The sequence below is a fragment of the Ailuropoda melanoleuca genome, chromosome 7 (genome assembly GCF_002007445.2).
Source record: "Ailuropoda melanoleuca isolate Jingjing chromosome 7, ASM200744v2, whole genome shotgun sequence".
In the NCBI taxonomy this organism is placed as follows: Eukaryota; Metazoa; Chordata; class Mammalia; order Carnivora; family Ursidae; genus Ailuropoda; species Ailuropoda melanoleuca.
Window position 1 is genome coordinate 41,816,815 of NC_048224.1, and position 27,110 is coordinate 41,843,924.

The window sequence follows — 27,110 nt, forward strand, 5'->3', positions numbered from 1 at the left end:
TTCGAAGCTCAACTTTGAAGTTCTGTCCTGAGAGCTTTCCCTGTCCTGTTCTAGGACACTCTGACATCTGTCACTGCTTCTATTATTTGAACAAATGATGGCACTTGCTTTATTTTCTTTTTCCCACTATGCCTTAAAAATTGATACTGACAAAGAAATAAGGGCTCCATTCTCCTCCCACCAGCCCCTTGTCTCCATGCACTGCACGGAGACACGCCCATCCTTGCCATCCCAGCTTGTGACCATTTCTGATACCACATGGGAGAGGAAAAGGAAGTGCTTTGGAGACAGACAGACCCAAATTTGAGTCCTGCTGTCACCATTTATTAACAATATGGTCTTGAGCAAGACCCCTTTCCTCTCTGAGCTCTGCTGTCCTCATTTGAAAAATGAGAATAATAACATGCTTAGCCTCAGATAGCTCCCAGGTTTGAGATAAGGATCAAATCAGATGTATGAGTCAGGGCAAAGAACGCATAGGAAATGAAGGAATCACCATGTCTGAACACCAAACTCAGGAGCAAAGCTAAGTGAAGCTAAGTCCTTGGCTTAGGGATAAAATCACCACCTTACATTTTACGGTTTCCAAAAAACCTTCTCTGATAGGATATTGACTCAACTCGGAGTCTTCTGATCGGGTTCTTGTAACTACATAGTCCTGATGGACAGCGATCCTCATGTCACCAGTTTTATATATTGGAATCTGCGTTGTGTGTGAGATCGCACTTGTGAATGAAGAGTTGTGTGTCCATGTGGGTGTGACGGAAGACAGCTCCAGCAGTGGGGGAGGCAGGAACTGATGTGTTTTTGTGTCTACGTGTGTCTCTGGTGTGGTGCTGTGTGCATGGATGTCTCTACACGTGTCTGTGTGGTCATGTGGGTGTAGCTGTGTCATTGCTCAGCAGGACTGTGAGCAGGTCAGTGACAGCAGTGACCTCGTTAAAGCCCAGACTGCCAGGCTCTTTTTAGTTCCAAGCCACGCTACCTAACCTCCACTGGAAGGCTTCCCGAGGGCAGAGATCTTGTCTTTGAATGACAGACCCCCTCCTCTCTCCATTGTCTACTTCCTCATTCTGTGACTGGCACGGCAACCGTTTACCTTCAATTGCCAGGCTTGAAACTTGCTGCTTTCTCCTCCCACAAACCCAAGCTGCCACTTCTATTTTGCAGATTTTCTCATTCGTGCCCCCCCACCGCTCCCCAGCCTCAGCATGCTGTTCTCCTGGATTCTCCCCTTAGCCTCTTATCTGGTTCTTTTGCATCTGGTTCTCCTTTTCTTGAAATCATTTCCCCCGCCTGCTCTCAGAATGCTTTTTCTAAGGCATCTCTGTATGGGGACACATTTCTTTTTTTTTTTAAATAATAATTTTTATTCTGTTATGTTAGTCACCATACAGTACATCCCTAGTTTTTGATGTAATGTTCCATGATTCGTTACTTGCGTATAACACCCAGTGCTCCATGCACTATGTGCCCTCCTGTCCATAAACCTTCAATGGCTCCCCAGGGCCTTCCAGACACAGGCCCAAATACTTATCTTCACCCTTCACACGCATCATCGCCTTCGGCTTCGCAACAACTCTTAAGGTAGATGCTGTTCCTACCCTTATATTGAAAGGGGGCGCAGGGGCGCCTGGGTGACTCAGTCATTAAGCATCTGCGTTTGGCTCAGGGCGTGATGCTGGTGCTCTGGGATCGAGCCCCACATCAGGCTCCTCCGCTGGGAGCCTGCTTCTTCCTCTCCCACTCCCCCTGCTTGTGTTCCCTCTCTCGCTGGCTGTCTCTCTCTCTGTCAAATAAATAAATAAAATCTTAAAAAAAAGAAAGAAAGAAAGAAAAGAAAAGGGGGGGCAGTCAGGTGAAGTAACTTGCCCAATGTCCCGCAGCTGGAAAGTGGAGAAGTAGAATTTTAACCCAGGCCAATTCACTCTAGAATCCCTGGCCCTAAGCCATTGCACCTTCTCACTTCCGGATAAGCTCCCCGTCTGGGGAGGTGGATCAATGAGTACCAGCAGTTCCATGCACTGTGACAGTAGGGGAAACACAGAGCTCAGAAAACAGGAACCCGGCCCAGAAGTGGGGGAATCAGGGGAAATTACCTCTGAAGTGAGTCTTACAGGTCCTACAGGTATTAGCCAGGTGATAAAAGGTAATGACCCTTCCAGACAAGGCTAATAGCTTATGCAAGAGTAGGGAGGCCCAACAAAGCATGGGAGCAGCTGGGAAACTACTAGGATCACTGCTTTTCATTTAACACAGGGTCGTGGGTACAGTTGCTTTGGAAAACCTTGACCCCACTGATGCGACAACTTGTCCAGCATCAATAACCTTGATAGGCTTTGGGGGTGGGGTGGGGTAGAGAAGAAGCCTAGAAATGAGCTCATTCTGGAGCCTGTTTCTTACTTGCTATTATCAGAGCTGATAATTGGTCTTTGGCGAGGCAGAAAACTGAAGGGGAAGAACTGGGGAGAGCACGGTTGCATCCTTTTATGTATGAAATGGTACCGTCCTGGCTGGCCTTCTGCTGCATTTAGTCCTCTGCTGAGACATCTTCTTGAACGGCGGCTTATTTTTGTCTAAGCAAACACTCAGCTAAGAGACTGGAGCATTCCCTTTGGCTCAGGGTCTCATTGTCATTAGCACGTATCTGTGACGTGAACACATTTCCCTCTTCGCTCTGCTGGATTTCTATAACTTGGCCATACCGTTATTTTCACGTGTGGTTGGACATCTATGGATTTCAGTGGCCTAGACTCCACTCTGCATCTGGAGCTTGTGATAATGCCAGCCGGCAGGTGTTGAAGACCTCAACAGTCCAAGAGTCTCCAAGAACATCAGCTGGGACTCTCTTTCCAAGAACAACATCTAAAGCCTTCCATTGCTGCCTCTCTTAATAATGCCTCCTCGTGGGAGGAAGATTTTTGTGACAGGAAGCAGGAATGAATGAAGAGGAGATTTGAGACAAAGAACTAGCAGCTTATTTGGGGGGAAGGTTTACAAAACACGTTTGAGCTGGCTCAGTGCCTGCTCTCCAGGTGGCCACTGGCAGCAGAGCTATTCGCTCTCGCGTACAATCCAAGCAGCCCGTGGGCAATGACCTGGTCTGTCTCTTGCTCACCACCAGATTTCTGGTGCCTCAGACAGTGCCTGGCACTTCTGCCGGTTTACCCAATCAGCAAAACATACGGATGCTCACGTGTCGGAAAGGCTGGTAGAAAAGAGAGCAGGAAGATGGAGGCAGGTTGGCCTCAGTGACTTTTGCCTGAGTTTGGCAACCCAAAAAACTAAGAAAAAAAGATCTTTTATATTTTAGAATGCATGCCAAGTTTTGAGTTCTTGCTTACACTTAAAAAAAATTAATTTAAGAGTTAAATGGCCATAACCTTTTAGCTACTGGCGCCTCCAAGTTTTTCATCAGGCTTTGCTTGGAGCATAGTCATGGGTCCAGAAATGTTTGTTGAAGGTTGTGAGCTTTGGGCAGGAGTCAGAGACAGAAAATGCAAATGTGTATGCCCCTGGGGATTCTTGTTAGTAGAATAGTGGGGTGCCTGTGGCTACCAGCATTGATAAGCCCGAGCAAAGCAAGCTGGTGCTTTTTACCCCTTGGTTTCTATAGGTCAGGGGATTTTTCACTCTTGTTAGAGTTTCTTTCTTTTCTTCTTCTCACTTTTTTTTTTTTTTTGGTGTGCTGATTGGTAATCCCTGACACATTTTTGGGGTCACTCTACCACTTCAACCAGGGAAGAAAGAAGGATGGAGGGAGGGAGACTGCTATCTAGTCGAGTGCTCCCCGGGTACCAGGGCCTATACTGGGGTTTATGCGTGTTCCTTGTCTACCACTCCAGTTACTCTCAAAGGAGGGCATCGCCCTTTCAGAGGCGTTGTCAGCCAATGGTCAAAGAGTACATGGAGGGTCTGGGATCTGAACCTTCAGACCAAGTGCAGACCTAGGCCTGTATCAGGAACCCCATAAACAATAGCTGAGTACACACCATTGGCCATGGAACCCGAAGTGAGATGATCTTTGAGATCCTCTTATTGGCATTTCCCCAGAAAAAAAATTCCTCGAGTGTATTTTAACTAATGACCCATTTAGCCTTTCTCCCATGTCCTATACCCACTGTCTATCCTCCCAGCACTTCTAGGAGAAATACACAGGCCATTGCCTCCTTGGTTTTGGCTTTCGCTTCTCTCTGTTTGTACTTGCACAAGGATAAATCCAACCTGGAACTGTTTTATTCCAAGGCCATTTCAACTCATTACCCTTCTGGGTACACTCACTGGACAGGGCTTCACACCCAACGTTCAGAGCGGTGCAGAGCTGAGCATGTGGTATTGGCAGCCGAGCAAATGTGGGAATCCCAGCTCTCGGGTTTCTTAGTGATCTGACTTTGGTATGTCGTCTAACCTCAGTGAGACTCAGTCTCATCAGTGATGGCAGGCAATAATCCTTTCCTTCCAGAAGCATCGTGATGCCTAAGGAAGACCACACACATACATGCATATCCAATTCACCTTCCTTCTTTCTTTGGGCTCAGTCAATGTTTGTGGTGCATGTTGTCAGTTCTGCATAAGTTCCCTTTGGTTTCACCACTTCGGTGAGACCCAGAAACCTTCCTTGGGTTTCTTTATGACCAGCGGCTGATTTGGATCCTTTAGGAGCTCTGGATGGCCTCCTCCTTCCCCCAAAGAAGAGGCTTCCTCCACCTACGGCTGGCTTCTGGACTGTTGCCCCTTCCCGTGCAAAGGGCTTGAGGGAATGGAATGTACCCTCCATCCGTTTCAAAACCCACCCTTGTTACTGCTGTTGACGGCTGGGCCTCATTAAGGAGACCAGGCTGGGAGATGACCTCTTACAGCCGGACAGCGTGTGGTCTGTCAGGTGAGGACCCGGGACCTCCCAGTGCTGGGCACGGAGTAATGTGTGTGTGTTTATTTATATATATATTTTTAGAGAGAGAGAGGAGGAGAGGAGCAGAGGGAGAGGGAGAGAGAGAATCTTAAACAGGCTCCACGTCCAGCTTGGAGCTCAAGACGGGGTTTGATCTCACGACCCTGAGATCACGAGCTGTGCCGAAATCAAGAGTTGGATGCTTAACTGACAGAGCCACCCAGACGCCCCGTGTGTGTTTATTTCAACAGGTGGACGAATGGATCCCGGAGTCACCAGCTTGTAGCTGTTTGGGACTCATGCCTACAGCGGGCTCACCCCGCCTCCACGCACCTTCACCAGTTCCGGTCTTCCCGCCCTTCACCCCCAGCCTGAGCTTCGAAGTGAGTTGGCCAGGACTCTTGGAGGCTAGAGCAGGGGCAAAGCCACCGAGTGCTCTGTGTTTTGCAATGTCCAAAGCACTTCTATCTCCACCATCTATTTGTTTTCTCTAGACAACACTGGAAGCGGATTGTCAGAACTGTCCCCGTTTCCAAAGAGGAAACAGCCTGAGCGAGACGAAAAGGCTCACACCCACGATGGAGCAAGCAGGGAAACCATGTGTGTTGGACATCTACTTCATGGCAACAGCTTGCCAACATCCTCTTGCAGAATTCTCAGCACCGGGCTATGAAGAATGTGTGTTCACCTCCCCATTTGACAGATAGGAGTGGACGGCTTAAGGAGGTCAGATACCTTGTCCATCTCTTCCTCTCTCTCTCTCTCTCCACCCAGCTAACACTTAGTGAGTGCCTTCTGTGTGCCAGGGACAGCGAGGTGCCCCCAGGGGAGGAAGGAGATTTGCATTTATTGAGCACTTACTATGTGACAGGCACTTTTTAGGGAATCCTTATTAAATGCTTCTGACCACCTGAAGCAGTGAATGATTTGCTGGGTTAATGCCACGGGCAGAACAGCGTGGTGGGCTTAGGAGGAATATTTGAATCCCAGTGTCACACTCAGTGTGACTTTGGGCATGTGGCTTAGGTTTTCTAAGCCTCAGCTCTTCATCTCTCAAATGGAGATAATAGTAGCACTTTCCTCGTTGTGTGGTTTCAAGGACTAACCCGGATGATGTATTTAGTAATAACAGCAAACGTACCTCACATGCATATATGCCAGACTCTAGGCTAAGGGCTTCATACAGATGATCTCATCTACTCCCCTCAAAACCCTAGGTATGAAGACGCTTAGAATGGCGTCTGGTAACTAATAAGTTATTATAAGGTCACAACTGTGGGGAGGTGGAGCCATGGCATTGCCTCAAGCCTGCACAACTGTGAAGCCTCCGCTGGCATCCCTATGGGGTCCTGTTGGTCAGGATGGAGACTGGGGTGAGGGCGGGGGGTCTCAGGGGCCAGTGTGCAGGGGGGAGGCGAGCAGCGATCAAGGGCTAGGAGCCTTGCAGGGAATTTCAGGAAGGGGTGGAAGTGAGATTGCAGGGAAACAAGGAGAATCTGGGGAGAGCGTGTGGGGATTCCAGAAGTTGCACTGGAAGGGAAGGACGGAGCTGGGGCGGTGGTGCAGTCTGAGGAAACAGCGCCTCCTATGGCACCCCTGCCATCGTATTGCACGGTACTGGGGGCCCGCTCTGCCCCAGGCTGGGGGCCGAGCCAGCACGGTGCATTGTGTCATGCCTGGACTCCAGACCCTGTGTGTGCCAGAGCACTGCCTGGGGAAGACGGATCCTGCTCTCCGGGCACCTGTGAGCCAGTGTGGGGCCCATGCACCCAGCCTGATGGCAAGGGAAGCCTCTAAGGGCCCAAAGAAGGCCCAGGCCATGGTCCAGCACAGCTGGGTAAAGAATGGATCGGAGTGTGGGTTGATGGTTCAGACCAGGGTGGAGAAGGAGGCATGGAGATAGCTCGTAAATATCAGAGACCAAGAAAGCCTCCAGCGCCCAAACCTGCTCTCTGGCCTGGTGATGGCAGATTCCAGAGCAGGTGGAGAAGTTGTCGGCTGTGATGTAATGTCTATGGGCAGGGAAGTTTCTCAGTCATTACAATGATAATTGTTACCATTTACTCATCTCCTACCTCCTGCCAGACACTCTAAATACTTAATTTCTAAGTATTTCATTTCATACACCAGGAAGCTGAGGCACAGGGAGGTTACGTAACATGGCTAAGACGTGGCGAGGTCGATTTCAAACTGATTTTTCCAACACGTGAATCTACCTGACATTCTCCAGGAGTCTAACGATCCTTAAACATTTTCTATCTCTTTCTCTCTCTCTCTTTTTTTGTAGATGTAACATACACATTTTGTACAAAAGAGGGTAAGTTTAAAAATGTCTCTCTCTTTTACCTGTCACCCAGTTCCCCAAGCTAGATGTTGGCGGGACAACCAATCTCTTATCCTTTTCCTGAGATAGTCTATGCATTTATAAACACATTCATCAATGTGAAAAAAAATTTATAAACACATTCATCAATGTGTTTATATGTATATATAAAATATATATATATATAGTTTTAGAAAATGAATGTCCCCGATTCTATATACTGTTATACCTTTCCCTCCCCCACTTAATGATACAGCTTAGAGAAATTCTCCCTCCTTACATATAGAGATGCGTCATTTTTTAGAAACGGTGGCAGCTGAAGGCTCTCACTGCACGGAATCCCCAGGCTGTATTTCTTTGATGCTGTATTTAGGGACACTTCCCCTAAAGGTAGTTATCCCAAACCTTTTCAAATCTGATTTTGATTGTCGCTCTGCAAGCTTACCTGGGGAAGGACTTTATCGCACTGAATATTTCCTTACACAACCCCTGAAGGAAGAGTCCAGTTTTAAATAGCTACATGGAGCGCTGGGTGTTCTATGCCAACGATGACTCAGGGAACGTGACGTTAAAAACTAATGCTGTACTGTATGGCGACTAACATATCAAATAATACAAGAAAAAAATAAAATAGATACGTATTTTTAGGCTCTGGTAACTGTTTTTGTTGCTGCTGATAAAAACCTGGAACATTCCTACCCCAATAGCAGTTGCTTTTCTGGGGTTGCCTGGTGCCTGGAGTAACCATGATGATCCCGTCCCAGGAACCAGGTGTGTGATAACTCTCCCCATGTTCCCATCAGACTACCTGCTCCTGCACCTGCCTTATTAGCGCTGCCGGCGTGTTGAAATTAGCATCCTCTTTTGGTAGAAAAGGAAACAGGTTCAAAGAAATGAAACCACATGCCTATTTTTACTCAGCCAGGGGTGGCGGAGCTGGGATTCAAACTCAGATGTCTGCGAGCCACGATATTTCAGTTATGTCCGCTCATGCTCTCCTCTGTGACTTAGCTTTCCCTCCTGAGTCCTAGCGTCCACCTTTTCTGAGCTGGTTCTTCTCCATTAGCCCACTGGACCCTCTCTTCGCCCTTCTTGGCCCTGCCCTGTGTCTCCTTGAGGCTGACTTCTGGGCACACTTGCTTCCCGGCTTTTGAGTCTGACTTCCAGTCTGGCCAGTAGGATGAGAGGCGGGGAGAAGAGCGTGGCCAGCTCTCCCATCCTTCTTCCCGCGCCCTCCCTGCTGTTTGGTAGGCAGGCTAGCCCTCTCCTAAGTTTTCCTTCTCCTTGGATTCCCCTAAAACTGTTCCCTCCATCTAGCCCTTCAGGCCAAGAGGCGATGACTGGCTTCCCACCATTGCTAACCCCAGGATGCTTCCTGCTCTCCGGTTTCCCTTCATCTGTCTGCCTCTCAGCACATAGACTCTTCTTTGAACCTTTGTCAAACTCTTTATACGTTCTTCTTTAAACTCTCTTGTTTGAATGGGCCGGGTGTTTCTTTTCAGGACTCAGATTGCTACAAGTGGCCCCGCCTCCCCCGTTTCCCTTTCTCTTCTCCGGATGACCGAGAAGTTCTGCAGTCTGGACAAACCGCCACGCTAACCTTCTCTGCGCTTCCGCTTTCCAGGGAGATTGCTTCAAGTGTCTCCAGATGTTCCACAAGCCTCTTGGTTTCTTGAGTAGCTGCAGCAGGACAGCCATTCATACCTTCCCTCGGGGGGCTTCTTGTCTAGTGACGGCTCGTGTTTCCAACTCTCCTCCTGGCAGGGCAAGTCCCCGGCCCCTCTGGACTGTGGTGCTCCACCACCAACAGGCGGTGCCTGGCCTCCCACGGTTGCTAACCCCAAGGTGCTTCCAAAGCCTGACGGTCTTCTAGAGGAAGAAAGTGGGTTTTTTTGGCATCTGCCGAAATAGGGGATCTCAAGACCTCATTTTCGGCAGAGGCCCTGTTCCCCTCTAGCACCCAGAAGAGTTGAGGTTACTGGAGGCTACTCAGTACCTCATTCAAGAGCAACTCTCTCTTTCAGGCTAAAGCACAGAGTCCCAGAACACCGACTAGACACTGTGGTTTGGCCTCGTAGGAATCAGCTCCATGGGGGCCTAGAGGTCACAGCCTCACTTGCCAAGCCTGGAGATTCTTCTCTAACATGAACAGCATTTCTGGGTCGTCTGAGTATTTCTATGTTTTCTGAATGACGGCATGCGGCTGCGGATGCTGCCGCCTGAGTCAAGGTCTGTTTGCTGACCCTGAGGGGGTGGGGAGAGTTACACATTAGCCATGCCTTGCTTGCTCTCTCCTCGGGCTTCCTCTTTGAAGTCAGCCAGCATTGCTTAGAAGACAGGTTTCCTGGTGAACCAATTGAAAAGCCTGTTTTCGCCTCTGGAATTTAATACTTTGGACTCAAGTGAAATCAGTCATCACAGACTATGCAAATATATATATATATGTGTGTGTGTGTGTGTATACATATATATAAACAAACATGGTATTATTTGAATGACACTGTCTTCAGTCTTTAAGATTTTTGATGTTCCTAGTCCAGAATAAGTTTCCCCTTGATACCTATACCCCTGCTTGGCACCATTGTTCTCCCTATACCTGATATTCATTTTTGACTAAACTCCTCTACCCCGAGCCCCCAGCAAGATCTGAGAGATGGACAACCAGGCAAGAACACTGAAAGAGAATATTTCTAAACCCAAGAAAGGGGGTTGATTAAATAAATTATAGCACATACATATACAGGACTATAATACAACCATCTATGTCATCACGCTGCTTTGAATTTCCTAGCAATAAATAAAATCATAACATATTTGGAGACTCAAACTAATCTCATCTTATTAAAAACAGAATTATATCCCCCAAGATGTCAATGGTGGTCACTTCTATGTGGTTGTGGGTAATGATAATTATCTTCTTTTCCTTATCTGTGTTTTCTAACTTTCTTCAATGACGTGTTAGTCATGCAATTTAAGGAGGTTTATTATTTTTTTAAAGAAAAAGAATGTTCCCAGATTATCAGTACATGATAAAACTTCATCCCCTGGAATTACTGAGGACCAACACCAGATGGGACCTCTCCAGCCCTCACGTGCCCCTTCCTTTGCATGGGGAAGCAGGGAGCCGGCTGGGTCAAGGGGGTCTGCCCAGAGCTGCAGGGCCTGCCAAGTGCCTGCAGTGGGTCCACGGAACCCGGGTCAGTGCTTACCTGGAACACACAGGCATCTCCTTGGGCCCGGAGCTGGCCCACGAGCAGGTAGGTGGTGAGTCCTGCCAGGATGGGGAGCGATACCAGGCAGCAGGTGAGAGCCCAGTGCGCGCTGCTCCTGGCTGCCAGCCTGGCTCTGGCCTTGGGCGTGCAGCCGCCTTCCACGGGCAGCATTTCCACACTGGCTGTTTCCCCGAAGCCCAGCCCCAGATTCTCGGCCATCCTCCTGCTGGTCCGGGAGCTGGCTCTGACTCCCCCTGAGCGGAGAGACCCTCCATTAAATAGAAGAAAGCTCTCACAGTGGGTGCGCTAATCACAGCCTACTCCTCCCCCTGGCCTCTCCCCTCCCCCCCCCAACACACTGGGCCCCGCCCTGCTAGGGAATGCACCGCCTACAACAGAAACCAAGTTTGGTTTAAAAAAAAAAAAAGAAGAAGAAGAAGAAAGCTTTCCCAAGCGTATTTATATACAGCGCGCTCATGTGCTCCTTCCTTTGTTTACAGAAGGAAGTTAGGAAAGTCCCTGGAGGAGGAGAAAAAGAATCCATCAAGTCAGTGGGCAGGGCGAATTAAAATATAGCTGTCCCTGCCCTGGAGGCCTGCCAGCCAAGCCAGTCTGGGGAGTGTGCTGCTTCTGGAAGTGAAAGTGAAGGATGGGGAGGTGTGTGGTGTGGCTTGCAGACTGGGAAATAGAAATCACGTTTGCATCACCACTTTGCAAAATGCTGCCAGGCCCTCTGTCTTTTTGAGCTTCACAGGACCTCATTCTCCTTGCGCAGCTGGGAATACCGAAGTTCTGGAAAGGGAAGGCACTTGCCTTTGGTCATCTAAGGATTAAGACAGAGGAGCCAGGAGGATGGGCTAGTTCCTCTCAATCACTATGTGGGGTTCTTGCTTCTACTATACACCCACCTGTGAAAGGAGAATGCGTACCTAGCCTGAGTTGACCAGTTGTCTAAGCAAAGAGCATGAGGTCATAGAGGTGACTGTCCATGAGGAAAGGACGTTGACTTTTCCTCTCTGATTAGTTCCAAGTTGGTGGAGCACAAGCGATAGGACTTGCCCATGGTTGGGTGTGTATGAGGGTCACACTTACTAAGCATTTCCTCCGTGCCAGTCACTATTCTAAGGGAGTTAAATGTATCAGTGAAGTTTTTCAATCCTGAGATAATCTTTTGACGTAGTAATGTTATTATTCCCACTTGACAGATAAGGACTATACGATGGCGACTCAGGTCGGCCAGCTCCGGAGTGTCATAACCATTGCACTACACCGCACGTCCTGCTGTATTGTGCACGTACACGGATACCCACACCCAGTGTGCCCAGGAAGAGGCCATCCTTTCCAGTTAAGGGTTGGGAAAGCTTCCTGGAGAAAGAGATGGTGTTGGAACTAGGCCTTGAAGTTTATGGAGGGTGACATCGGAGAAGAGTAGAGGACCCTGCAAAAAGATGGGTAACAGAAATAGGAAAGCTTAGGGATGTGCTGTGGCATGTGGTGGAAACCAGTCCCACTCGCACCTCCATTCAGTTGCTACTTCTGCTTACTTCACAGCCTGAGCCTTGTGGTCTACTTGGAAAGGTGTTTCATGACCTGGTCCCTTGTCCACATCACCCCTCCCCAGTGTCCAGCCTCATCTCTTATGACTTTTCCAAGCTGCAGTTCTCCCGAAAGCATTATGGATTAGCTACACTGTTGCACATGCTGTTTCCTCCACTGTGACACCTCCCAGTCTTTCCCCTTCATATCACCATGCTCTCCTATTTTAAAACTTTGTATTAAAACCTTCCCTTTGTCACCTGCCTCCAAGATTGGGTGAGATGCTCATCGTCTTTGTTTTTATAGCTTCCTATTCTTCCCCTATCACCAAATATTTCATACTAGACTGTGACTGACTACTTTTCTATCACCCCCATTAAATCATCAGATGTAGGAGGGCAGGTGCTAAGTCCCATCCCTTCCCTATGGTGTAGCTCCCAATGTAATGATGGTCTTAACAGACATCTGTTGAAATAAGCATCTAACATATTTCCAAAGAATCCAGCAAAGGATGATTTTTATGTCCCTTGGTTACCCATTCTTGGTTTAACAAACATAGTGAGGATCTTTTCTTTAAGACTAACCTAATCTTTGCCATTGTAACTTTTAAACACACGATCACATTTAATATCTGATTATCTTGAAGGAATTTACAAATGTGTTCTTATTCTTGTATTTCTTTTTTAGAAAGTTGGTATGCTTAATCAAACCAGGGTCTTAAAAGTGTTAGCTGTACAGGTTCACATGAAGAAGTATGTATCATCAGCCACAATAAAAGAAGGCCTCAAACAATGGGGAACACTAAAGACACCAGACTAGGGATCTGGAGATCTGGGAGTTAGTCCCTCAATTGTGTGACCTTGAGAACTCCAGCAGACCCTCCTCATTTTACAAAACCTGGTAACTAAGCTTGTTATACTTCTGTTTAGAGTAAGGGTCAATGGATCCCGAGTTTGTGCCCGGGGAATGTCCTATGAAAAGAGAGGAAGAGTTTTAGGGCATGACCCTATGAGCATCTATTTGAAATAGTTGTAGATTTCACATGTAGTTGTAAGAAACAAAACAGAAAGATCCTGTATACCTTTGCTCGGTTTTCCCCAAAGGCAACACTTTGCATAACAAGACCATAACATCACAACCAGGAAACTGACATTGACATTGATACTCAGATGCTACCAGTTTTATACGCACTCATTTGTGTCTACGTATTTAGTTCTGTGCAATGTGTCACATGTGTAGATGTGTGTGACAATCACCGCAGTCAAGACACAGAAAAGCTTCATCTCAAGGATCCGTCCTGCTATAGTTCATAACCACTGCTAGCACCCTCCTGTCCCTCCTCCCTTAACCTTTGGCATCCACCAGTCTGCCTTCCACTTTAATAATCATGTTATTTCACAAATGTTATATAAATAGAATCATGCAGTCTGTATCCTTTTGAAATTGACTTTTTTTCCCCACTCAGCATAATTTCCTTGAGGTCCATCCAAATTATTGCATGATCAATAGTTCATTTCTTTTGATTGCTGAGTGGTATTCTGTGGTATGAATATAGTACCGTTTGTGTAACCGGTCACCCATTAAAGGACTCTGGGGTTGTTTCCAAGATTGACTTATAATGAATAAAGCTGCTATGAATATTAGTGCACAGGTTTTTGTGTGAATGCGCCTTCATTTCATTTCTAGTGTAAATGCCCAGAGCAAAATTGCTCGGTCATAACGGTAGGCACCTGCTTAGTTTTGTAGGGAACTGCCATACTCTCTTTTCTAGAGTGGTGGTATCATTTTACTTCCCACTAGCAATGTGTGAAAAAGCCAACATCCTCTCTGCATCCTCCCTCCAGCATTTGGTGTTATCACTATTTCTCATTTTTGCCCTTCTGGTTGGTGTATGGTGACATCTCACTGCGGTTTTACTTTGCATTTCACTAATGGCTAACAATGTCGAACATCTTTTCATGCACTTTTTTGCCATCTGTAAACTCTTTGGTGATACAGACATCTATTTTGGCAGCTAAAAGTTACTTCTCACTTCCTTCTTGCTTCTCAGTGGATTCCAAAGCAGAAGGTAAATAGCTTACAGATAAAGGATGAGTTATTGTGTTTGAGTGCCAACTCTGTGCAGGGTAGCGTTCTAGGTACTGGTTTCTAGGTACTTTCCAGCAGTGACAAGAGCAGACAGCAATCCATATTGTTATGAAGATTATATTCTAGCGGATTGAGAGGGCCAGTAAATACAATAAGTTAAGTGTGCAGGGAGATAGGCGTTACTTTAGTTACATTTTAACATAGGGTGGTCAGAAAAGCCCACCTTTGCTAAGAGGAGATGCTTGAATGGAGACCTCAGGTGAGGGAAGCCGTGGGTGTCCGGGGAGCAGATTGCTCCTGGCTTTGAAGCAGCTGTGTTCCAGGAGCATCGGGGTGGCTGGGAAGGCTGGAGCAATGAGGAGGGAGGAGGCCGGGAGAAATGAGGGCAGAGCAGTGTCGGAGGAGGCTGGCCTGCAGAGCTTCTGGGCATGGGTAGGACTTGGCTTCTCATTCAGTGCGGTGGGGAGGTTCTGGCACATGTAGGGCAGAGGAGTGGCAGGTTCTGATTTCGCTTCATAAGGCTCATCCAGGCTGCTATGTTGAGAGTAGCCCGAAGGAAGGGTGGAATCAGGGAGACCGGTTTGGAAACAGCTGCAATCATCCAGGTGAGGCAAGATGGTGGACTGGACAAGGCGGTGATGGTGAGGGTGACAAGAAATGGTGGGTTCCAGATATATTTTGAAATAGAACAGACATAATTTTTTTCTTTTTTTTTTTTAAGTTTTTGTTTATTTATTTGACAGAGGGAGAGAGAGCACAAGCAAGGGGAGCAGCAGACGGAGAAGCAGGCCCTCCCACTGAGCAGGGAGCCCAAGGCGGGGTCCGATCCCAAGACCCCAGGATCATGACCTGAGCCGAAGGCAGACGCTTAATTGACTGAGCCACCCAAGTGCCCCAAGCAGACGTAATTTCTTATCCAGCTAGATGTAAGGTGAGAGAGAAAGAGAAGAGAAAATTCTGGGTTCCAGGTTCTTGATTGGAGCATCGGAAAGATGGAGATGCCATTAGTGAACATAGCAAAGGAAGCTTCTGGGCTCAGATCAAGATGGTGACTTTAGGACCACCAATCACAGGTGTCATGGCAAGGAGGGAGTGGATGATGAGTCTGGGGCCCAGACAGAGGCTTGGGTGCAAAATTAATCTGAGAATCTCGCGTGGCACAGCGCCTAGCACATAGGGCTCTCAAGTGGGCATTCCTCTCGTTACAGGTCCTTAATTTCTTAATCCAAAATCTTTGGTGTCAGGTTTTGGAAAAGCATGAAGTTGAGCTATATGGTATCACCATTATCTGACCCTTTTGACCTACAATAATAATAACTTCATATGGTTCACCTTAGTAATCCCCTCCATATGCCTTATATTACATAATACTCTTAGTGGGGTTTGAAACGGTGTCCTTTAATCAAACACAGAAATATTTCTGCAGCCCAACACATTCATGCTAAGTGAAATAGGTAAGGACCACACACACACACACACACACACACACACACACACGCTCGTGCCCTTTCAACTTAGCTTTTGCTGCCAAGTGTGTTATAACAGCTTTCAGATTTTTAAGACTTTCTGCATTTTGGAATGTGTGGCATCCAGAGAGTTGAAACAGGGTGAGGAGTGGAAAGCACTGAGCAGCATGTTTCAGCTCAGTTTTAAGACTCTGTCAATGCTAGGCAATGACTAGTCATGTGGTTTCCAAAGGTGGGAGTTGTCTGTCCCATGAGTACACATGGGACCCAAACAACCCCTCACTGGGGATATTTTAGAGGAAATTCAATTACTGGAGAGGTTGTTAGAGTTGATGTCTTTTACAGCTCTTGATCTCACTAAGACAGAAATGGCTCTAAATCATTTCTACCTGTAGGCCTCATTCTCCCCATCTGTAAAATGGGACCAAGGGGCTGAGCTTTGTGATTGCTGAGTTACTGCTGTCATTAATGTTTTCAGGGTCTTCATGCTCCTCTGTACCCTGGCTGTTCCTCCCACCTATCTCCATATAGCTTTGTTTGCTGAGTAACCCCCTTTCCAGCCTGTGCCGTGTGGCAATTTTCCCAGGATGTGCAATGAATAATTAGCAAGGGCAGCTGGATGGGGAGGCAGACGTTTTCCCTGTTGCTTCCCAAATTGGGAAAAAAAAGGTTATTTTTTTTCAGTAATGACTTCTGGACATCCAAGCGTGTTTTGACTTATGCAACATTCACATGCTTGCTGCAAGAGTGTTAATCTAGGCCACAATTCCACCTTCCTGGAATGGTGTAGATGGTGGCAGGGCCTCCCCTGTCTGGTTCTTTTGACAGATGAGCTATTGATGAAAGACTTTTTAATGACTGGCCCACAGCCTTCTAAGGGACAACTTAAAAAAACGCAACCATTTTGAATGGAAACTTTTCTAAAATATAATTCACAACTTTAAAACAACTTTTTCCCCCCTGATTATGAAAGGAACATATTTTGACTTAAGGAACCAAAAAAAAAAGGGGGGGCGTGGGAGGAAAACAATTACCCACAGTCCCTAAATTGGGGGTTGGCAGACTTCTTCTGCCAAAGGGTCAGATGGTCAGTATTTTAGAATTTGTGAACCGAGGGGCAAGATTGATGGTATCATATAGGTGTTTATACAACCATTTACAGACAGGAAACTGTTCTTAGTGCGAAGAACTTACAACAGCAGGACTGGCTGGATTTCACCTGCGGGCAGTAGTTTTCTGACCTCTGGTCTGAACCATCTAGAAACTGGTATTGACCTTTCAGAGTATTTCTCTCCAATTTAATTATTCTATGCTTTTCTTTCTTGTTTTCAAACAAAGGATCACCTTGTATATCTCATTTCGATTTCTGTGCATCTCACTGAATAGTAACATTCCAGGAATAAGTTGTTCAGGGCTGTGTAGACCTTCTCTCAAACGGAAGTACGACAGTTCAGTTTAACAACTCCCACTTAAAGTACATTTGGACTGTTTCTTATTAATTTAGAAATAAAACGTAGGTCTTTTGTTGTTGTTGTTGTTGTATTGTGGGTCTTGAATGGGATCCTGGGAGGGACATCTCTAGGACAGAGGCTATGAACACGTTTGAGGGCCTGCCTATGTAGAGGTGGCACCACCCATCACCCCATCTCTGCCAGGATTGGGTATTTTCCCAAAACAACAACAACATTTACATTACTGAGTGGGGTATGAAAGCAGATTTCACCGTATGTGGATAATTCTGCTTTCCACCATGAACATCGCTAAGTGTGAGCCTGGGTCCTTGGCCACCACTGAATCCCAAACAGCAGTGTTGCTCTTACTCTGAGTGTGCCCTCAAATCAGGCTTCTAGAATCTTCTCTTCTTTTCCTTCTTCCCTAGTTGCTTTCTTTCTCTCTGCTTTGCTTAGGATCTAGCCGCCCTTTAGAGTCACCAAGATTCTCACACCCGTTAGAGCCGATTCGTCCCCTCCTATGCACATGCCGCAGAGGAACTCTTGCACTCGTTCAACAGGAGGCGCCTATGAGGACCTTTGTTACAGCAGTCACCGTGGTAGTAAACACCTGGATGCACACCTGGTGCCTTCCACGAGGAAAGGTGGTGACTACAGCGCGGTGCTCTACAGCCGTCCCGGTGACGGAGAAATGCAACACGCCTCAATAGGGATGAGTCTTAGCAAAATGATAGAACGTAGAAAAGTAAGTTCCCAAAGATTATATACAGCAAAGGTTATAACAAGCTAAAACTAATGCATGCGTGAATGTGTACCCACGCACGCACACATACATACAGATAGAGCAAATGAAAAAGTAAGCCTTGATAAACACAGGACTCAGGATGGTGGATACTCTGAGCTGGGGAGTTTAGTGGAGGTGGTGAGGGGTTTCAAGGGTGTCATATGATGTCCCTCAACCTTCTGGTTTACTTTTTTTTTAAATATCTTATTTATTTATTTATTTATTTGAGAGAGAAAGCATGAGCACAAGTAGGCAGAAGCAGAGGGAGAAGCAGGCTCCCCACTGAGTACAGAGCCTGATGCAGGACTCCACCCCAGGACCCCAGGATCATGACCTGAGCCGAAGACAGACACTCAACCGACCCAGCCACCCGACACCCCAACATTCTGGCTTTCATTTTATGTTTTGGGTTGGTAGGTTATTTATAATGTTATAACTAATTAACTGGTTAAATAAAAAGCAGGCCAAGCATGGACCATGATGACAGTGGGCCATGATCCAGGGATGATGACGGTCCCAGTTCTATCCTTCTGAGATCCAAAACCAGACAAGAAATAAGAGTCAGTGAGTGCTGTGTGTGGTCCTGATAAGACTTTCCGACAAACCACGTGGATGAGTATTGGTACATAGATTCCAGGGTGTCTGTTTTGTCTGTTTCACAGAGGAAAGTCTTCATTTATTTATTATTTTTTTTAATGTTCCTGATTCTTGGTCCAGGCAGCTGGTGTTGCCAGATAAATAAGGTCTTGAACCAGACCCCACTGTTAGAGCTCATAAGCACTTCCTTAAAAGGGCCTGAAGTTACGATTGTGTACTTTTTGATTATTTGGTTAGGGTAAGAAAGTAGGGGGAGCCCTGTCTCTGGAGAGAAAGGCACACTCCAGCTGGGAGTGGAGTGCTCAGGTAGACAGAGGGCTGGCTTTAAAGGTCCAGGAGTGAAGCAAGGGGCTGCGGAGGCAGAAAGGTGTACCAGGTAGAGTGCTTGCAGGTTTGGAGCAAGCAAAATGGAACCCGAGAAGTCTTGGCCGGGCCAAGCCACCACACTGTTTCTTGCGCTCCTTCTCCCTTTTCTGATTTTCATGTTGTTACTCAGTTTCGAGGATGCTGCTAGGTTATGAGGCCTGGCTGTGAGCGTGGGCATTCCCTCACTCTCCAGGTACTTACTCTGTGGCCCGAACTGAACCAGAAACTGAAGATACAGACGTGACCCAGATCTGAGACAGAAGACCCCTATTCTTTTGTCCATGGTTGTAGCCTTACCTCTCAAAATGGCCAGTACTGGCTCTTAGTGCTCGATTGAGTCAACTAAAGGGGCAGAGGGCTAAGCTATGAAGTGGCATTCCCAGTGACAGCCCCAGGCCAAGGGAGAGCACCCTCCTCTCCGTGTGTCCAGCCCACACCTCAATTACTGAAGTCTTATCACACTGCATTGTCATGATTTATTTATACAGCTGTCCCGCCCACTAGCCGGGAAACATTGCAAGGGTAGGCACTATGTCTTTTTCATTGTCAAGTCTCCCCAGTTCAGGGCATAGAGTGGATGCTAAATGAAGTTTGGGGGAACACTGTGCACTCATCACACTTTGTTGTTGGTGCCCAGGGAGTGGGTCTCAAGGTGGAGACAGATGATCATGGTCAAGGGGGGTCCAGGGGAGCTCAGATAAGAGGGAATGCTGACCTTTTGGGGTTTGAGTGGGTGTCGTGGATGGAGAAGGGAGGATGGAGAGTGGGGAGGGGTGGGTGGTGGCGGGATGGGGATATTCAAAGTAAATCATGACTGACAGCGTGACTTCTGACCCATCAGAGCAGACTGGTGGCAAGTAGTCAGTACCGTTGTCCCTGTGCCTACTAGCTGCAGGTCAGCCTGGAAGATGGGGAGGGCCCTGGGGTTTGCGTGAAGAGATAGAATGGGAATAAATGTCACATGGTCACCATCTTTATCGCAGGTCCACACCAGGAGCTTTCTGTACGTGGTCTTATTTGATTCTCACACAACCGTGGCAGGTACACATTCTAACTCCAGTGTCTAAGAGTAGGAAACAGCCAACAGAGGGGTGATACAATGTGCTCAGAATTACCCAAAAAAGGAATGGTAGAGTGAGAGCTGAAGTTGAACCCAGAATTTCACAGTCCTGGGCCTGTGCTCTGTTTTCTCTGCCCTCTTGTCACACTGCCACCCAGAGAGGGTGTGGCCGGTGGAGGTCAGGGCAAGAGCCAAGGCATGAGGCGGGAGCTGTCAAAGACACCCAGGGGACTTCACGGGGGAAGTGCAGGAATGAGGGCGAGGCAGAGGGCTGGGCAGCTCCCCAGGCCAGGGTGGGTGTCCCTGGCCCAGGACATTCTATTTGGAGTCTTTAAACCTCCACCCTTTGCACCCAATAAAGTTCACAGTGGCCACACCCTTGTCATGGCCTTTCTGGGGAATGTTTCTGGAGCTGGACAGAGGGCTCAGGCGGGGAAGGAGGGCAAGGCACTGTCCTGGAACCAGGGCCGGATTTTGGAACCAGATTTTAGAATTTGGAAGGGAGAGGTTGAGCACAAGCTTTCCACTGGAGACTCTGAGGCTGGAGATGAATGACGCCTGGTTAGGGGAGGAGCCCCACTCTAGAGATGAGAAGGAAGTGGTAATAAAGAATCAGAGACTAAAGATGTGGCCGAGCAACTAGATGGTTTGAGGGTTTGAGTACCGGCTATGGTGAGCACTCGTTTCATGGGGGCCATTTTTCATCCAAAACATCTGAGTGGTACATTGATGGAGGCAAGCCATGCAGAGGAGGGAAAGAGGAGAGGCTGGGAAAGAAGAAGAGATGCATAGACACAGAGAGACAGAGATGGAGGCAGAAATACACAAACGTAAAGGAATAACACAGACAGAGACACAGAGAGAGAACACCCTGGAGATCTAGGGGCTCATGAAAACCAGGGCAGTGAGAGAAAGAGTCAGAGAGATAGAGAGATAGTGACAAAGAGAGGAAGGGGGACAGTGACACAAACACCCAATGGGTGGCTGCATCTGATGGAGAAAGTACATGTGGGTTCCCTGAGAAGGACTGCAGCCGGGCCCTTTGGGCCTCCCTGGGAGGATGTGTTCCTTTGATGCTTAGTTGACGTACTGGCTGACATACTGGCTGATGCTGATGCTGTTTCTGTGTTTTCCTGACTGGCAGGTGGAAACTCCAGGGCAAAAAGTCACCTGTGATATAGACTTTCCCTATAATCACAGCACCTCAGCCCTCACCCCATCCTCCCCTCCTAGCCACCTGCTTGCACCTCCACAGTTACATCCAATGACCAACGGCTCAATACTGACCCCCAGAACATTCTTCCTCGGCTGGGCTACCTCCCCGTGATTTCCAGTTTGGGAGCAGCACATGAGCAAATCTAGTGCTGCTTTTCCACTGAGCTCTTCCGGTGCTTGATGACAATGACCGTGTTCCCTCTGGGTTCTCTCTTCTTCAGGGTCACCTGCAGTTTCTTCACTGGTATTAGTAAGTTACTCTGTAGTAACAGATGATCCCAGGGTCTCAGAGACTCTCGGGAACAAAAGTTGAGTTCTTGTGTTAAAGAAAAAATAGTATTCTAACTGTTAAAGACGTAATTATTCAGGACACTTGCTAAAGAACGGTAGACTTTATTGAAAGGGAGCCGTCCCGGTGGATGTAGGGACCGCTTCAATGGGGCCTTGCAGACATTGCACGTGGCTCTGAGGACAGCCTGGGCAAATGGAAAATCTATAACTAAGGAGTAGGGTGGAGATCAGTGGATGGAAAATCACTGAGAAGAAATATCAGGAATGAAGGGGATTTTGGCTAGACTGACCCAACAGGATTCTTACTGAAGGCAGGCCAGGGTGAGCACATGTGACCTGGGAGATGATACAGGATAAAAGCCTGACTGGATATAAGAAGTGATCAGAGGCAGAGGAAGGAGGATTCTTGCTAAGATGGGATAGTGCAGAGACAAACACCAAAGGTCAAAAGTCAGAGCCTAGTTGAGAAGAGAGTTCACAGAAACCCTGAGTGGATTTTGGCCAAAGAGAAAGACTCTTGCTTCCTTGTGACTTGCTTACTCTGTCTATTCACTGCAGGCTGGGACCACAGCTCTGATTCCTATTCACCCCAGGACCCAGGCCAAGCAAGCAGCCTCTACCTAAAATATGGTTGATCCATGGGTAGTCGAAGAAAGAGGATGTGAGTCTCCATGCGCTGGTCCTGGAAGCTTCTATCAGAAGTGACACACGTCACCGTCAATCATGTTGCATTGACCAGAGTCTTATGTCCAAGAGGTGGGGAAGGGACTCTGTGCCCAAGAAGGGGCAACAAATATTTGTGGACAATGACACAGTCCACCAGAACTGGTTTTCCCACATTACAGTCTCCAGCTTTCTCAAAGCTAGTCCTTTATTTGTGGAGGCTCCCAAGTTTATTGATATTCCTTTGGGTATTTGAGAGCCATTACTGGACAAGAAGATTGAGGGAAGTGATGGTCCTGGGGGCACCAGGCGATGGTACCCATAAATGGGTCTACTCCATATTATAGCTACAGTTTGCCAAGGCCACTAACGAGAGAGAGAGAGAGGAAACACACTTTCAGTTTGATCTTTCTACCAGGGTTTTGCTGGGTCTTGGGATACCCCTGATGCCTTTTTAAAAATCTTATCTTTGATTGCTTGGGATCTAGAAGCAATCTGCTTGTCTGTGGCTCCGAAACAAAACAGGGAAGCCTATCGTCACTGGACTTTGACTAAGTGAGAAATCCGCCTTTATGGTGTTGCTCTACTGAAATTTTAGGTTGTGTCTGTTTTGACAGCTACTGTTCATTATTTTGATGCAGAGATTGGGACAAGGAGTGGAGGGCTGCAAAACAAAAGCATCAAATATATGATGTTGGCTGGAGGATCAGGGGACAGGTAATGGGAAATTGAACTTGACACTGAAAGATGGGGGCCGGAGCATGCCGTGGCAAAGGTATTTGCACGGTTGCTGCCTGGGACAGCTGGAACGGCAGACTTTGTCCTCATGGAACGCACCATCCCACCGGGAAGGGGCAGGAAAACCGGAGATAGGAGAGTTGTAGGTAGCTTGGCTGCGTTTGGTGGGGTATTACAGGTGTGAGATGGGCTCAGGGAATTGTTAGGTGGAATGTAAACAGAAGTTAAGTAGAATAGAGAGAGTCCATAAATGTGAGGCCTTGAATTTGAGATAGCATACTGCTTTAGACACTACGCAATAAGGGATGGGATTCACGAAAGCTTTAAGTGGCAAAAGCTTAGTAGAGCTTCTCGGTTAGAAAAATGACTCAGAGCACAGATCAGATGGAAAGAGCAGCCCCTTCATTGATTTTTTCCATATAGCTTCCTGGTAGCTGCCATTAGCTTAAGAGAACGAGAAGCAAGGAAGTGAAAAATCAAAGAAAAGGACGGAATTAAGATCTAGATCTTAAAAAGAACTTTGGCCGTAGTCACTGCAAATAGATTAGAAATCTCTTATGCTATGAGTGAAACAATGCAAAAGACACCGTAGGGAATCTTTGATGCTCAAAACAACCCTTGGGATGTCAACCTTCCAGGAATAGAAAGTAGACGAAGGAAATTATGCCCGAGGGGGCGTACTACCAAATAGCCACTTCATAGGAGTCTAAAGAAGGTCATGGCTCCCAGCGGGTGGACCGAGGGCTCATGAGAACAATGGACAAGTATGAGCTGCCCTGAGAGGAGATTCACAGTCCCTCACCCAGAGCAGGAGCCTTCCAGAAGTCTGCCTGGCAGGATTGTATGTTCCCCATTCTTTCTAAGCAGGTATGTTGATTATGGCTGCCCTGTCTGTGTCTTGGATGTGGGGGGTGTGTGTTGGCAGGTAGGGGTTGCTGGAAGAGAGGGATATATAATTTGTCCTTTTAGATCATAGGTCGGGGATGGTGATTCTCAACTGCAGGACATTTGGCCAGAGCTGGAGGCGGTTTTGGTTGTCACAACTGGGGGCGGTGGTGTTACTGGCACCTCATGGGTCCCAAGCATGCCGGTAAACATCCTACGAAGCACGGGACAGCTTGCTGCAACAAAGGATTGCCCACTCTCAGACGTCAGTATGACCAAGGTCGAGAAACTCTGGTCTAAGGAATAAAAGGTGAAACATCCTGACCTAATAGTAAGATTACAGGACAGCACCTGGAAATCAGAGAGCCCGACACTGAGTTGGTGCTCATTCCTTCACTCGACACTTAGCTGAGCACCTGCAAAGGGAAGGGGGTGGCTGGGGGTGGTGGCGGAGGAATGGGGATCTGTCCGTAAGTCATAATAGTTGCTGCAATTGACAACCTCCCCGAATCTCAGAGTCTCAAACAATAAAGGTTTATTTTTCGTCACGTCAGGAAAAACCTGTTTTTTCCTGCACAACAAATCTTATTTTTCTCTTATGAGCGTTGTGAGCCTGGTCATGGATTGGTGTTCATCATTGGCTTGGTGACCAGGAAGCTCATTATAAGGACTGTTCGTTGCTGCTTACTAACTTCCCAAGCTCATCTTCCTATCTAACTCTCATTTGCCCATTACTCTGATCCCTTCCTCCCCCATCCCGCCCCACTATTGTTGTACTTTTGGTTGTTGCCTCAAAATATCTTTGGGGATGAAGGGAGCTATGGAATAATGAATGAATCAATGTCATTCTCGCTGAGAGGGGGCTGCTACGAAGGGGATATTGGGGAACCAGTTAAGTGTCCCTTCTCGTCTTTAAAAAGGAAAGTGGATCTTTAGGTCCTGGCTTGAAAATTTGCAGAATTGAAACTGATGTTTGGGCTTGGAATCTGCAAATAGCTTTTCTTTTACATTCTGCAGTTTTACTTACCCCTTTTAAGTTGCTATTTTAACAACCCAGAGTCTCATTTGCTCTAGCTGGCAGAGGAAGGAGATAAGAAAATCTATTCTCCAAGATCTTTTGGGGAATCACTTCATGCAAATATCTTTGTCTCAGAAGGAAACTGCCCAGGGGTTAGGCTTCTGCCCACCCTAGAGAAGGCAACTTTCAGAGTTGGTGTTTTTCCTTTTGCTTTTTTGTTTCCAAATATGAAACACACAGGAGTCAGGAGACCGGCCACAACCTCTGCTATGTGATCTCAGGATCTTCACACCCCCTCCCTGATCTTCAGAAAAACAAAGTGGGCTGATCACCCACCCAGATTCCTGGTTCTTGTCTGTGTATCAAAAGAGGGGGCTATTCCAGTGAAATGTGCTTTCTGGTGATTCTGGCTGAGTGGGATTTTAGTGACACTCAAATCATGTATTTGGAAGAAGCTCGCTCAGCTTCCCATAAATGTGGAGGGGATGGCGGGTTTGAGGGCCCAGGCCAGGCCCTTGCTGGTGACAATCTTGAGAGATGGGTCAGTGTGGACCCGGGAGCACCGCCACTATCCCTCGGTTGTGTAACCATGCGTGAACCATGTTGCCTCCTTAGGCCTTGGTGTCCCCGTCAGCCCCAGTGGGATGACAACAATAGGACCATGTGTTGTGCAGAGTCAATGAATGACACAAGGCTCGTAAAGTCCTGGCCACATTGTGCAACAGATATTCCTGATGCCTCCCTTTAATTGGGCCACTCGCTGCTGGATGGGGCTGCTGCCATCATGGTGACTGAGCCAGGACACCCTCAACTGAGGCCCCACTGGACCACCCTTTCACTTTTTGAAGAGGCCGGAAAGGAATTGCCCCAGACACTGCCCCAAAACAGCGTGGCAGGAAAGGTATGGGGACATTCTTGCAGGGAAGCTTCTACACACAGCCAGCTCTGTCGACAGAGCCCTCTGCCTCTCCATCCAAGCCCTCTCCAGGACACGAGTCCCTTTCCCTTTCTGGTTTCCATTTTTTCTTCGGTGAAATGCACAAGGGAGATTAGATCGTTTATAATTGAATGTATGTCATCCCACCCCAGTTTAGGTAATTTGTATTAGATTAGAGCAGGATTTCTCAACCTTAACATTATTGACGTGATGGGGAGGTAAGCCTTTGTTGCCCTGTGCATTGCAGAATGTTTAGCAGAAGCCCTGGCCTCTGCCCCCTGGATGCTAGGAGTACCTCTCTCCCAAGTTGTGACAACCAAAATGCTTCCTGACATTGCCCGACGTCCTGGGGGTGGGGAGAGCAAAATTGCCCTCGGTGAGAACCGTTGCCCTAAGACTACTAAAGCATAATAATGATCACATTTATCGAGTACTTTTTTATGCCAGCCACAGTGCTAAGAGATTCCCATATTGGACTCTCATTGGACCCTCATCCGATAAGGATCCAATGGATATGAATGTCTTCTGCTTTGCAAATGGGGATGCTGAGTTACTAATAAATGATGAAGCTGGGATTTGAACCCTGTTTTCCCAACATCAGAGCCTCACCACTTTAAAGGTTTCTAAATGCAAGGGGATCTTTTGAAGAGCAAAGGATATGGTTGGTTTAATGAGAACACAGGGCTTGGAAACAAGCAGACCTGTTTGGAAAGTCAGCTCCACGGTAAGGAACTGGTCACCATGTCCCCCTGAGCATCATTTCTGCATCATTAAATCAAAGGTAATACCAACCTTGTAAGTTGTTGGAGTCCAAAATGAGATAGAGAGACGCCTGGCACACCAGGTCCTTCTCCAGCTAAATAATGCCGTGGACAACACTGAAGAACACTGCTGACGTGTCTTTCACTCCTTCCCCGCAGCCCTGGGTATGGCGTCGTGCTCCCGGGGTGGATGGAAACCTCATGCCACAGTGTATCACCTCATCCCTGTCCCACACTGTCCTGGGTGTCTGGGGCTTTCTTTTAAGCTCCAGACCAGCAGAGAGAGTGGTTTGTGGGAAAATCTGTAGTCAGTACAACCAGAACCGAAACAGTCACATTGCCCCTAATCTGTTCCGTACTGTGTCCCCTTTCTTAGTGACCCCAGTCGCCCAAGATAGGTCTCTGGCAGTCATTCTTGACTTCTCCCTCCTCACTCCCCATAATCAAGCGGTAGCCAGGAGCCCGCCATTACACTCACCATGCATTGGTTTGTGTATCTCCCTCTCTCTGCCTCTCCCTGGCCCAGTCAACATACTTCTCCCCTGGGTGCTGAAAGATGCTCTCTGCTTCCACTCTTGACCTTTACAATCCACCCAGACAGTGCGGCTGGAATGATCCTTCTCAGCTGTGCCTCTGACCGGGTCTCTGCCTCCTCCTTCCCAGAAGAAAACCCTGTTCCTTTACTGGCACTGGAACATTTCTCGTCTGGGCTCCAGCTTCTCTTCATCCTCACCGTGGGTCTCTCTTCCCTTCGATTTCTCAGTTTCGGCCATAGTGAACCACTCAGAATTTCTGGAAGGCACTCACCACACTCTCCCTTCTCTTAGC

The 27,110-nt window shown here is 47.5% G+C and overlaps 1 protein-coding gene and 1 long non-coding RNA gene across 3 annotated transcripts in view; one reads left to right on the plus strand and one right to left on the minus strand.

Moving 5' to 3' along the window:
* Positions 1-10,755, minus strand: part of TNFSF15 (TNF superfamily member 15) — a 28,038-nt gene extending 17,283 nt beyond the window's left edge. For both annotated transcript variants that reach the window (XM_034664387.1, XM_002915773.4), the window contains exon 1: positions 10,424-10,755. In XM_034664387.1, the coding sequence (XP_034520278.1) occupies positions 10,424-10,645 (222 nt within the window). In that variant the 5' untranslated portion in view covers positions 10,646-10,755. The remainder of the gene's footprint in view (positions 1-10,423) is intronic.
* On the plus strand, positions 4,587-9,286 carry LOC117803011. Its single transcript, XR_004626547.1, has 5 exons — positions 4,587-4,882; positions 5,143-5,274; positions 5,386-5,617; positions 7,179-7,208; positions 9,239-9,286. It is a non-coding gene; the product is annotated as an uncharacterized LOC117803011 (long non-coding RNA).
* Positions 10,756-27,110: the final 16,355 nt, after the last annotated feature.